Source organism: Notothenia coriiceps, unplaced genomic scaffold (assembly GCF_000735185.1).
Source record: "Notothenia coriiceps isolate Sejong01 unplaced genomic scaffold, NC01 NC01_scaffold00000339, whole genome shotgun sequence".
Taxonomy (NCBI): domain Eukaryota; kingdom Metazoa; phylum Chordata; class Actinopteri; order Perciformes; family Nototheniidae; genus Notothenia; species Notothenia coriiceps.
In genome coordinates, this window is record NW_011333040.1 from 23,614,369 (window position 1) to 23,627,693 (window position 13,325).

The 13,325-nt window shown below is 42.9% G+C and overlaps 2 protein-coding genes across 2 annotated transcripts in view; both read left to right on the forward strand.

Annotated features, from left to right (window-relative positions):
- The window catches only part of mrpl52 (mitochondrial ribosomal protein L52), a 9,558-nt gene extending 7,311 nt beyond the window's left edge, over positions 1 to 2,247 (forward strand). Inside the window, exons 4-5 of the mRNA XM_010775636.1 lie at positions 1,802 to 1,866; positions 1,962 to 2,247. Coding sequence (XP_010773938.1) covers positions 1,802 to 1,866; positions 1,962 to 2,114 — 218 coding nt within the window. The 3' untranslated portion in view covers positions 2,115 to 2,247. The remainder of the gene's footprint in view (positions 1 to 1,801; positions 1,867 to 1,961) is intronic.
- Positions 2,248 to 3,692: 1,445 nt separating this feature from the next.
- mmp14a (matrix metallopeptidase 14a (membrane-inserted)) lies at positions 3,693 to 12,612 on the forward strand. The gene is made up of 7 exons (XM_010779461.1): positions 3,693 to 3,762; positions 8,210 to 8,389; positions 9,056 to 9,195; positions 9,332 to 9,470; positions 9,643 to 9,793; positions 10,165 to 10,280; positions 10,674 to 12,612. The coding sequence occupies exons 1-7, from the start codon at positions 3,693 to 3,695 to the stop codon at positions 10,988 to 10,990; spliced, it is 1,113 nt and encodes a 370-aa protein (XP_010777763.1). The 3' UTR covers positions 10,991 to 12,612.
- Positions 12,613 to 13,325: the final 713 nt, after the last annotated feature.

The window sequence follows — 13,325 nt, forward strand, 5'->3', positions numbered from 1 at the left end:
ACACGCTGCGTTCTCACTCGATCTCATCATGAGGCGCTAAACACGCAGGGATGGGCATGGAGGTGGTGCAGTGCTGCCCACATGAGGGTTAATAACGCGGCTCAGGGTTTATATGCCCGTGTGATAGAGCGTATCTCGGACAGAGGAATGCCGCAAGCATCTGCAGGTTTATAACGATAGCGTTAACAGCAGGCTTCTGCAGGGAAGCCTGCGTCACTTAATCAACAGATTAGTGTCAGCGGCGCTTATACCAGCTCGCTCCTCGTAAGCCCTCGCGGAGGACAGGAGGCGGGGGAGCTCACTCCCTTTGACTCGCGCGGGAGCCCTGTCTTTCTGGGGGAGCGGAGACGTGGGACAAGCCCTGCAGCCGCGAGGGCGAGTCTGACGCGAGGCAGTGCGGTGGCGTCTCTCCGCTTGCGGCCTCTGTGGCGCTGTGGACGCCGCGGCTGTGCCCGGCGTGGTGCCTGCCTGTGGCGCTCAGCAGGTGGAGCCGCTGACATGCTGGCGGAATGCCGTCCGCCTGTTCCGCGGCCGTCTTCATGACCCACCTGGCGTTGGAACTGGGGTCCTAACAGCGTACGGCTGATTGAGCGTCCAGTAGCATTTCTGGCCTCTCATAACGGACGCTCTGCTTCAGTGCGCGGGATCTGTGTCACCCACGGAAACCTCGGCCTGGGAGACCAGCGACGACGCGCACAGAGAGCGCCCGTGCTTGCGGCCTTTGCTGAGTTCCTGCCTCGGGTGTGGACCGCTCTACCAGTGTCTTCCACCGAGGTTTGGAGAGCAGCGCGATGATATATTCGCCGCGCGCCTGAAAGCTACACCGTGCCACCCGGTCGAGCTCAGGCTAGGGGGCGCCGTCTCTGGGCGACGAGAAGGGGACCGAGCTCGGCGCCAAACCAGCCCTGCTCCGACTCTGGTCTCCCCGTCCGGGGAGAGAGAGGAGGGAGAACGCACGGTGAACCGATGGAGGGAGGTCGTCCGACTCGCTGGCCGGCACTCGGCTCCAGGCACATGGCGCCGTTCACACGTGCTGACGGGCCAAGCGTCCTCGTCGCGCAGCAGCTAGAGCGTCCGCTCTTTCGCTTCCTGTCGGGGGCTGATGGGGAGACGGGCACATGTGAGCAAGCGACCTGCTGGCTGAGAGCCGAGTCCGCGTGCTCTGGCCCCAGGCAGGATTCGCACACTGCGTGCGTGTCATAGCTCATGATATATCCTGAGCCACATGAGGGACAATTTCGGACGCAGTTGTTGCTCATGATGTTTAATGGTTCTGTGCTTCAGTAACTGCCGAGGTTTGCTGAAGAAAAGAGGGAGCAGATGGCCGGGCCTCCTTCCTATTTATACCCGAAGGAGGCCCGAGGGCGGGGCCCACCTTGCGGGTGGGCGTGGACTACAAGTGTTTCAGTGCTGCGCGGGTGCGCAGGGGGATTACCCAATAGCGATAGCCTTAGAGGGCGAAGCCATATACGAAATAGAAGGAGGCAATTAACAGTGATTCACCCTTTTTGTTTTTGTGTGGGATAATTAAATTGACTTGACATTTGTTCTTATTCAATTTGGGATATTTAGAGGGGCCCTTTTTATGCTCATTTTCATAATTGTATGTTATGCCTCTACTGTGACATGTTGACATGCTTTCAATGTTCAAAAACACATTACAGGAAAGGAAAAAGCACATCAGGGCCCCTTTAAGCCAATGATGCGTGCATTAGTTAATTATAGAAATAGATAGAAACCATTTTGTGATCTACGTCTGGAACATTTTGCATTGTGTTTTCTTGTTTGTTTATCTGGACAGACGGCAGACCAGCGCCTCTACTGAAGGGACAGCTGAGAAGGAAGCAGGAGAGGGAAGTTTTAGCAGTGAGTATCAACACGTTTGTCTTTTCTGTAGCATATCTCCTATTTATCTTTCTGTGTCACCTTTTGCCTCTAACCTTGGTGTTTGTTTCTCACAGAGACGTATCGTGATGCTGAGCTCAGAGGTGGACAAAGGGATTGAGTCGTGGAATGATAAACAGGAACAAGCCCAAAGAATGGAGGAGCACAAAAAGTCTCTATTACTGAAACCTAAAGGGATGATGTTAATAAAGAACAAATCAAATAGTTAAAAACACTATCAGCTTGCCAAGTCCTTACTCTGAATAATCTCAGTGTATTGAATATACTCAAGGACTTCCTCATGCTTTACGATTTGTGTTTTTCATGGATTTCTGCAATAAATGTTCTGATTTATACTTTAAATATTACTCTGTTATTTGATCTTTTTTGAATTAGAGTTAATGTCCCTCAGCTTCCACTAGAATGCAGCATTTCTCCTTCCTCTATTCACTTTCCAGGCTCACGCGCCATTTTGTCTGGTGTTTGGATCAGAGGAGTTTTATTGGGCTGGTGGAGGAAGGGAGGAGCAGGGGGGGGACATAAAGTCACTCTGATTTAAGACCTTTCCATATGTGATTTAAAGAGAGAGGGGTTCACACCTTGGCTTGCTGTAGTAACTCAGTGTTATAACTCTAAATACATGACCAATGTGTGATTAATACCACCATGTGAAGCGACTTCAAGTGTATGTGGAGAACCCATAAAAAGAAAATCACCAGACTGTTTTAGTTTCGAGTAGGGCTGCTCGATTATGGCAAAAATCATAATCTCGATTATTTGGGTCAATAATTGATATCACGATTATTAAAAACGATTATCCATTTACTTTGAAAACATCCATTTATTGGAAAAAAAATGTGAACAGTATGTTTTTAACAGTTGATTACCCTGAACTTTAAGTATAATTCAACTGAAAAACCAATACAAAAAAAAGAAAAAAATAGAAAAATAAAAAAATAATAATAAAAAAATTATCGTTTTATTTAGATTACGTTGTTTTCGTAATCGTTGCAAGTCATAATCGTAATTGCGATTCAAATATGATTAATTGAGCAGCCCTGGTTTCGAGGCAACATCTTGACCATATTCGCCTTAATAGCATCGTATTTTTACTGGGGCATCTCTACCAACACACAGGGGGAGGAGAAGTGGATTTTGCATGTGCCGTTCTGCAGCCTGGTGTCTGGAAAGATGATCATCCGGCTGCAGCCAAGTTGGCACAACGTTGCATCCTTTAAAAAGCAATATGTTCTGGTATAAAGTCAAATGTTTGCCTTGGCGAATGCTTAATCAAGCTGTAGAACACACTGTAAAGCAGGAAGCATACATCAGCTGGGAACAATTGCATTTCTTTTTCTTTAAAGTCTATTTGGGTAGGGGACTCCTTTTTTAAAACCACACTGGTGACATTTTGCAGTGACTCTGAGCAGCTGTGCCTTTGTAAAGTAAGCACTCATTTAGTTTGACTTATAAACAGACTATTTACAAAATGAGGTAACCTCCACTCTTGCTTTCTGCTCCCTTCCTCCTGGCTTTTCTCTCTCCCTCCATCTGCCTCTTTCCCTCCTCTCCCTCTTTGTCTTGTTGCAGACTTCAGCAAAGCCCCACTGTAATTAGGGTGCTAGCCGCTGACTTGCAGATTCTTTTCTGTGGAGATGGGAGTTTTTCTCCCCCCCCTCCTCTTTTTGTCTTAACTTTTTTCATACAGTTGACCAAAGGCGCTGACTGTTTGTTGTGTTGGAGAAGTGTTGGCGGACATTGACCAGGCCACAGTGGGTGTTAAAGAAATCTAAAAAAGAGTGGTTAACATGGCGACATTTTCCATTCCCGTGCACATCCTCACACCTGCACCATCAAAGACCTCCATCTGCACCCACAGTGAGAAATGTGACTCCTCATTCTTGATTTTTTTTTTTACATCCTGCTTTTTCTGTGAATGTCTTTTCTCCTCGACAACCTCCCCTCCGACTCCTCCCTTCTCCCCCCTTCCTCTGCTCCTCGTGTTGTTTTGGTTTTTGGGAAATGAGAACCAGATGTTGCTTATTGTGCAGAAGTCAGCAGTGGTGTGAAGTAATTAAGTACATTTACTCAAGTAGCCTACTGTAGGCTACTTAAAGGTGGGGTAGGTACGTTTGAGAAACCGGCTCGAGATACACTTTTTGTTATATTCCATGGAATGCTCTTAACATCCCGATAGCAATGAATATAAATATTCATATAAGTGCTTTGACAACAAATCCATAAAAAAATGTCATCTGTGGAGTACTGTAAAAAGCACGACCAATCATCTGAGCCGGCCCGGCTAAAATAACTGGATGGCCTACCTGCCTGTCAGCCTTCCATCTGTGCACAAACTTATCTCCTGCCCTCATTGGTCATGTGCGCGTTCGTGTGTGTTGGAGGATGGGCTCTGTAAGGAAGTGGCACATTTTCTCCGGTTGTGTATTTTCAAATTCTAGCGCACTCGAGCTGGTTTCTCCGAAATTACCTACCCCACCTTTAAGCACAATTTTGATAGACCATTTTTTTCTACTTTGATCTTCTACTCCACTACAATTCAGAGGTGAATAGTGTACTTTTACTCCTCTACATGTATTTCATACCTTTAGTTACTTTAAATATTTTGTTTGATAATGTCAAATATAATCAACACTTAAATCAGACTTTAGTTCCACCTGGAGTAAATCAAAAGTTACCCTGCAGTATACAAAGTCATTCAAACTAGCTGCACATTTACCAGCTTTGAGAACACTTTAATGATCAATCATTATAAAACATATCACATATATTATTCTGAAATCTGCCCAATGACTACTTTTGGTACTTTGAGTATATTTTGATGATACTTTTCTACATTTACTTGATTAACATTTTGAATGCAGGACTTTTACTTGTAACCGAATTTTCCTACACTCTGGTACTTCTACTTTTACTGAAGTACAAGATCTGAGTACTTCTCCCACCTTTTGAAGTCAGCGCTGGAAGGATGGATGGATGGAGGGCGGGGGCTTTAGGTCGCGCTTGGTGACGTCAGAGGATGAGATGTGTGAGTGCGCTTGGAGATTAGCTGGTAGTTTCACCCGCAGACCAGAAACAGGGAGGGTTTCCTGGCAGAGGGGGGCATGAGGATGCTCATCGCCCCGCTGCAGTCGGGGGAGTTTGTGGAAGGTCTGAATCAGCAGCTCTGGTCCTAGACCGCTTCCTGACCCGAGGGTTTCTGCAGAGAGAGAGAGGCACCCTGCAGCAGCCTGAGCGTTATGAACTGTGCATGGCTGAATGAGCACTGGCTCTGCAGGTATCTCTGTTTGTTGCTGGTTGGACAGACATGGCTTCTTCTTTGCTTTTAATGCAAACAAATGAATATTATTTGGAAGGATTCTTCTTAAGTGGGAGTTTGTTCTGTGGAGATAAAGACCAGATTTGAAGTATGCTGAGGATGAATTAATTAAGTAGCCTATATGAACCAGTAAAAGTATTCTTAGCAATATGTACTTAAAAAATCAAACATACTCACCATGCGAAAACATGTTAGTGCTAGGCTATATGATAGCATTTTACATAGCGCTTTCTTTTATATTTTGTTGATGGCTTTGTACTTGGTTAGAGTTATTTTGAACTACTTTACCTATTTGTCCAGGGTGACCAAACTGAGGGTTAAGCCCCTTAAAATGATAAAAAAAAAGGGACAAAAAATACAATGTAAGAAGTTGAATGTCCTCTTTGGCCTCAAACTGATGTTATAAATAATTAAATACTACTTTTCTCAAGGGCCTTACAAAAGCAAAGGTTGGCGACTATTTGTTTTCTCGTATAATTTATATAATTTCATATGTATAAAATGTCAATGTAAAACGCCCCTAGTCACTTAAGCTGACAAATACAAACATTTAGTGCAACATGCCTATCTAGTATAATGCAGTGTAATAGAGTGAGACGGAATTACCCAAGTAAAGAATCATTACCCCAAAATTGAACTTAAGTACAAACCTTGAGTAAATGTAGCTACTTAGTGACTTTCCGCACTGGAGGTCAGGCAAAAGAAAAGAAAAATACAGACAGTATAAAAGTAAACAGTGCCATAATGTAGGTCACCCAAACAAGGTCTCATGTTGAGTTGCAGGCAGCTGTCCCGCCGCTTCCTGCCTGGCACGGAGCAGGAGTGCCGAGCTGGACGGTGGCTCCCGCCCGGCAACACTGGAGAGTTCAGCATTAAAATGGCTGACAGACAGAGAAAGAGGACTAGAGGTTCACATGGCTGCCAAACGTCTCCTCTGCGTTCATGTCCCCGACCTGTAAGACACGACGGAGAGCAGATGCTTGGCAGGCAAACTGATAGCACCTCCAAACAGACATCCAGATGTGTGTCTAACTTAATGAGGAGTTTGATTCACTTCCCCTCAATATCACTGATCCTCTGTCTATATTGTCGAACGTAATGATTAAGCAACAATCTTTATGAGACACAGAGGAATTTTTGTGGCATTGTTAACCTAACAGTTTACTAATACTTACCTTCCTGGAAATAAATACAGAATGCAATTTTGTTATTGTTATACTGAGTATTGAGACATTAAATTGCTACACTGCTAATTTATTAATCCCCAAAGCATCCGTTCCCAGTCTGACAGTCAAGTCTGTTCAGTTTCATCAAAGTCATCTTAAATGTGTGAGATGATTACCAGAACGGGAAAGAAAGAAACAGCTGCTCCAAATTAAATTCAGGTTTCATCTTAACAGTAATAGACACCGGGTTTAGTCACCTTTCAGCTTCAGCAAATATGGAGGGTAGACTTATAAATACATTACTCACAATGTGAGTAGCTCTTTCTGGGTCATTTCTCTAAAAACTCTTTAAATGAATTACAATCTCAGAACGGTTCCAGGAAACTGTGAAGTAACGCATCACTGGCTCAGTTTTGTGAAACTTTATCCAACACCAACAAACAACATGATCATTATTTTGGAGGTCAGAGACGGGTCTGCAGAAGCAGCTCGAAATGAATTCAATGTTTTTGTCAAAGACACTTAAAGAAATTGAACTCATGCTTCCCAGATCTGTTGTAAACTATCCTTAAAACAGTTGTGGTTTCTAAAAATACTCATGTTTATTTTCTCTATTTGGTAATAATGTTATTCTAGTTTATTTCAGCAGCATCTACGCCTCCATCCAGGGAAGCAGTGAAAGTTTAAAGACGGATTAGTCGTAACGGTTATTGTGCGTGAGAGAGATCAACGCAGACAAATGGAAACACCAGAGGGGTAGTTCGTCCAGTCGAAGGAGGAAAGTGGATGAACAGATGTGAGTATAAAAAAAATAATAAAAAGGCGGGGTCGGTCAGGTTAGTACAGTAGATTCAAGAAGTCAACACTTCTTGCAGCAGTGATGTAGAAGTGTACTTCAGGGCGTGTCAGTACACTGTGACATCAAAGTTTAACGCTTGCTAGTGCTCTTTAGCCTCCTGGTTAAGAGCTTGAAGAGTCCTCTCCTGCTGATGTTCAGGTGTATATCAGTATGTAGTGTCTCTACTTTAAAGAGTCCTCTCCTGCTGATGTTCAGGTGTATATCAGTATGTAGTGTCTCTACTTTAAAGAGTCCTCTCCTGCTGATGTTCAGGTATTCTCTCTCTTTTCACCCTCTGTCTGAAACCAGAGCCCAGTCTGCTCTGATTGGTTAGCTGGCCGGCTCTGTTGTGATTGGTCAACCAAACCTTACCCCTTTCATACCAACGCTGTTCCAGGGCCGGTTCGGAGCTGGAGCTTGCACCGCATACTTCACGCTTACGTCGGAGGCGGGGGCCTCTCCTGCTGATGTTCAGGTTTCATATCAGTATGTAGTGTCTCTACTGGGACATTTTTGTCATACTGCCTGTGCTGCAGCACCTCTTTTCACCCTCTGTCTGAAACCAGAGCCCAGTCAGTATGACAAAAATGTCCCAGTAGAGACACTACATACTGATATGAAACCNCACCTGTGCAATAATCATGCTGTCTAATCAGCATCTTGATATGCCACACCTGCGAGGTGGGATGGATTATCTCGGCAAAGGAGATTTTTTCAGATTTGTGAACAATATTTGAGAGAAATGGTTATTTTGTGTATGTAGAAAATGTTTTAGATCTTTGAGTTCATCTCATGAAAAAAGGGAGCAAAAACAAAAGTGTTGCGTTTATATTTTTGTTCAGTGTAAGTTGCAAACAGATGGATGTTATGGATGTTGTTTCAAAAGTTCAGGTGTTTAACAGTCTTATGGTGGTTTTAGTCCTGATGCTGCAGAAGAGCACACAGTGAATGATATATCATTGTAGATATGTAAAACTTAATGGCATTGTTCTCTCTCTGAAGGTAATGATGTTTTCCTGGTGTCCGTCCATGAGCTGGGTCACGCTCTGGGTCTGGAGCACTCCAACGACCCCGCTGCCATCATGGCCCCCTTCTACCAGTGGTTTGAAACGGAAAACTTCCAGCTCCCGGACGACGACCGCAGAGGCGTCCAGGCAATCTACGGTGGGTTGGTCTCCTAAAGGAAATGGGAATGTATTAGATATATATGCAAAGATATTCCTCTTATACCATCCACAACCTTTTAGCTACCACTGTTCCTCTCATGCTTTGAGCTAAATGCTAACACACTAAAAATGACTTTGTTGACATGCTAATGTTTGCCAGGTATAATGTTTTTCTAACTTAATTTAAGATGTTGGCTTGCTAGAACTCAACACAAAAAGCAGCTGTGGCTTATGTCAAGAGCTTTGCAGGTATCTAGCTATAAATCTATTGGACACCCATTTCTGAAATGCTAAGGAAAAAAACACGCTGTAAACTTAGCCCAGATGCTAAACAAAAAAATGTGGGATACTATTCCGAGAAAGAAGACATTACATCAGGGTTCTTTTTTTTCTTCACATTGGCAGAAATGAGCTTCCATACAAATCAAAGGATTAAACATATTAAGATTAAGATTAAATCAAAACCCCAAAATTGAACCTCAAGGTTGCACTAAAGGAACAGTATTGGGATTACCTGAAGGATTCTGGGAACATTGAATGTCATGGCGATCCATTTAGTGTTGGAGATATTTAAGTCAGGACCATAGTGGTTCAGTTTTACAAGGGTCAGCATAGTGTTGGTACATAAATCCATTAATATTATGTTATTCATCATTTCCCACAGGAAGCAAATCTGGTGGTCCCCCTCCCCCCCCTCCCCCTCCTCGGCCCACAAAGTCGTACGTGCCCGATAACGGCCCAGATGTGTGTGAGGGACACTTTGACACCATCGCTATCCTCAGAGGGGAGAAGTTTGTATTTAAGGTACAAAAGACACCTTTTTTTCGGAGCAATACAATTATTTTAAAGACCACATTCTATCCTTTGTTTCCCTTTGACTTGTGCAAGTGTCCTACCTACTACTTTCTACTTGTTCTAACCTATGTGTGTGTGTTTGCAGGACAAGTGGTTCTGGCGTGTGCGCAACAACAAGGTGTTGGCAGGTTATCCGATGGCCATCAATCACTTCTGGAAGGGCCTGCCTTCAAACATCAACGCCGCCTACGAGAGGGATGATGGGAAATTTATCTTCTTCAAGGGTAGGTCCCATCATATTGAAACCAGATTCGAGACGATACAGTCCCCGAAGTTGCTCCAGTGATTACATTCATGTGTTAACTATTATGACTTCTTTCATGTTCGTTTCTTATGATCTTCCTTTTCTGCTTTCTGTCTCCCCTTCTTCTCATCTTGCTGTTTTTCTTTCTCCAGGAGACAGGTACTGGGTTTTCAGTGAGTCCACCATGGATAAGGATTCCCCCAAGAGCCTGAAAGATATGGGCCCTGGTCTACCCAAAGATAGAATTGATGCTGCTCTGTACTACACACCCACAGGACAGACGTACTTCTTCAGAGGCAATAAGTGAGTCTGACTAGGAGTACTTTCCGTCAGCCTCTGTGGGAGCATTCCTGCAGTACTCGTGCAAAGATGTCATCTCTTTCCCTTTTGTAGCGTTTAAGTGACCTGTTCTGACTTGTATCAAACTTATCTGTGAATTTGTAAGGAAGATAGCATCCCCCATGGCAGTTCTCTGACTCACTTTTCCTGTCTTTTGTTCAGTTGCATAATACGTTACAAAATAAATAACATGTTTTCTTATGTTCTTTAAAGAGTTTGAGTCTCAGAATCCACCTAGAAGTTACGTGTAGTCCAACCCTAACCCTTTTGTTCCCCCTAGTGCTAGAGATGTTTTCTAATACTGTAGATATTTAATAGTTTTTTGTCATTTGCAGGTACTACCGTTTCAACGAGAAGACTCGCACCGTGGACAGCGGTTATCCAAAGCCCGTCAGCATGTGGAGCGGTGCGCCGGAAAACATTAAGGCTGCCATCATGAGCGAAGACGGATGTAAGTTTTCCCTTATTTGTGTCTATAATCGAACATAGTTAGAGGTGCAACAATGAGTAAAATACACACATACAATTGTTGATGAATGGGAAAATAATTGGTAGCTTCTTAGACAATCGATTAATCATGAGCAAGGAACAATGGCGGACAATTTCTCGGTTCCAGCTTCTTAAATTTGAGGATTTGCTACAATGTTTGTCTATGAGATAGTTAACTGAAAATCATAACAATTAACGACACGAATTGGCAGAGGAATTGATCATGAAAATTATAATTTGGTGATGAATCGTTGACGTACATGTAGCTGTTTTAGCCGAACTGCAATACTTTTTTTTTTGCTGTGTATTCAATAAAACCAACCCTCCAAAAACGTATCTCTTGGTCCATCCTCAGCTTACACTTACTTCTACAAAGCCAACAAGTACTGGAAGTTCAACAACCAGTACATGAAGGTGGAGTCCGGCTACCCCAAGTCCGTGCTCAGAGACTGGATGGGCTGCGAAAGCGAGGACCCCAAGAGAGGTCGGGAAGGGGAGGTGATCATCATCGAGGACGTGTCGCAGGGCGGCGCCGGGCCGGCAGCCGTGGTGATCCCGCTGCTCCTCCTGGTGCTGGTCGTGGTCACTCTGGGAGTGCTTCTGGTCTTCAGGAAGTACGGCACGCCTCGACGCCTCCTCTACTGCCAGAGATCTCTGCTGGACAAGGTGTAGAGGAAGTGAAAAGACAGACTGCCACAAAGGGACAGAAAGAGAGGGGGAGAGAACTGGAGAAAAGGCGGGATAGGAGAGGGACCATGTGTTAAGTTTTGGGTGGTTTGTATGTGCCACAAAAGAGAGGGAAAAAAGGCCCTAGAAACTGAAATCAGGAAAATGCGTATTTGTATGTTAACTATTCACATGTACTGTTCAGAGATCATTACCCACAGTCTCACATAGAGACACAGAGACTCATCAAAGACTTCTCTCCATCCTCTCCTGTCTCACATCACAGGTATATAAAAAAAAAAACATCCCTCCTTCCTTCCTCTCCTTTAACTGGACGACTCCAGCTGAACTGCTGTCTGACTCATTTACTCAGAAATTCATCATCTCTGTCACGAGTTTGTGCTCAAAAACATATATTTGTGGTTGGGTTTTTTTTGAGGAAGCTTTACTCAGAAATTCATTCATTACAACGTCACATTTCCAATGTTTTTGCTAAGTTTGGATATTTGGCTGAGCAGTATTTCCGGTATTTCTTAGGTTTATTTTCTACCACTAATTAGGGCTGGGTATCAAACCTCAGATTTCTACCTAAACATTTTTTACTGCACGTAGTATTAAAAGTTCCACATTTAAAGACTATTATTTCCTTTACCGTCGACAAAAAGATTTACGAAAATAAGCTCATTTTTCTCACACTTAAGGTACTGACGTTTTCAAAAACAACACCTTTTAAAAAGATACTCAGCCCTACTACTAAAGGAATAATCTCCCGTTCAAACGCAAAAAGTTGACCACGTTTCAGGTTGGATGTAGCTCAGTGTATAGCATGTACTTTATGCACAGTGTTAGTGTTGATTGATGCAGATTTTGAACATGCACAGATAGGATTTAAGATTTGTTTATCCGGGATAATGTCCGCGAAAGTCCGACTTAACATGCTGGAGGCGATTTCCCCTTGAGGTGCAGATTGAAAAGATTGACGGTACAACTAAAATCCTTTATTACGGGCTTTAATCTCAACTTGATTCAGTGCAAGCAGTCAGACGGGAGAAATATTTTCTAATACAACGTGATGTTTTAACTCACGAATGACAGTTTTTCTAACATTCCAGTACATTTGTTTTAGGTGCAGAGCTGCTCGTCCAAATGTGTCAGTAAGCGGTGCACTTCCCAACAATATGGTGCAATTTTTTTAATTATTATCGTTGTTATGGGAAATTGTTGTTATTATAAGTATGGTTATTGTTATTATTGTTCTCCTGGTAAAGTTATAATGATTTTTTCTTGTCTTTTATACATTGTCATTTGGAGTCCTGCTGGACAGAGGCGTAACGTGACAATGGTGGAAATATTTCCCAGTTTACACTCAGCATGTGATGAATTAAAATCCAATCGGGGGGGAATGTGACTTCAAGGTGTTTCCTTTTACTCCGAAACACCTGGAATCACAGAGATGTTGGCACACAATAACAAGCAATGCTATTTATGTACTTTGACAGTGCTCAATGTTTTTTTTTGTTTTTTTACACAAATCAAAATTGAAGGTGATTTAATTTAGTTAATAACAATGATAATGGTAATGATATTTATAATGATGATCATATCAATAAAGTTGAATGAGATTTTTTTTTCCTGCCTGTTTTCACTTTTGTATTTCATCAGATAAAGGGAAATTAAAAACAATTCTACAATCTGGTACAATCCATGCTTTCATATTCTGTTCACACTCTCAAACACAAGCAGGCCATTTAAGTAGCAGGCCTATTGTGCTTGTCTGGGTCTTCCCTTTCCTGTAGTGTGTTATATATATAGCTTTGTGTGCATGTAAATGGTCTGCAAAGGCTAAAATCCCTGTGTTTCCTCCAGAGGGAATTTCTCTCACCGTCCAAAAAAATACAAATATGAACCTGAAAACCAAAAATGTTTTATTAAACAGTTCAGGGAGAACTCAGTAAGTGAGAAAAGTCTCCTTCAACGATGTTGTGAGTGCCTCTTAAAGCCTCAGAAACAAACCCAGGAAATACAAAATGGCCAAGCAGAAAACATGTTTGTTTACTTCAATCTTGAAAAGTTGACATTTTGAAAGTGTTTTGCTTTTAGCAGGGTCGTTATGTATTCTCTGGATTCAGGCCCTTCGGAAAACACTCCACTTGTATCACTCTTCCGTGCTACATGCTAAAAACATTAACTGGACTATGTTGTAATCTTCAACATGTACTACTTGGCTACTTGGCAGAAAACCCAGAAACACATTACCAATTTGCGCTTAGAAGGACATTTGCAAGCTCATCCATTTATTACCAAAATGTTTCTTAGTTTGAGATTAAAGTGTTTGGATGAC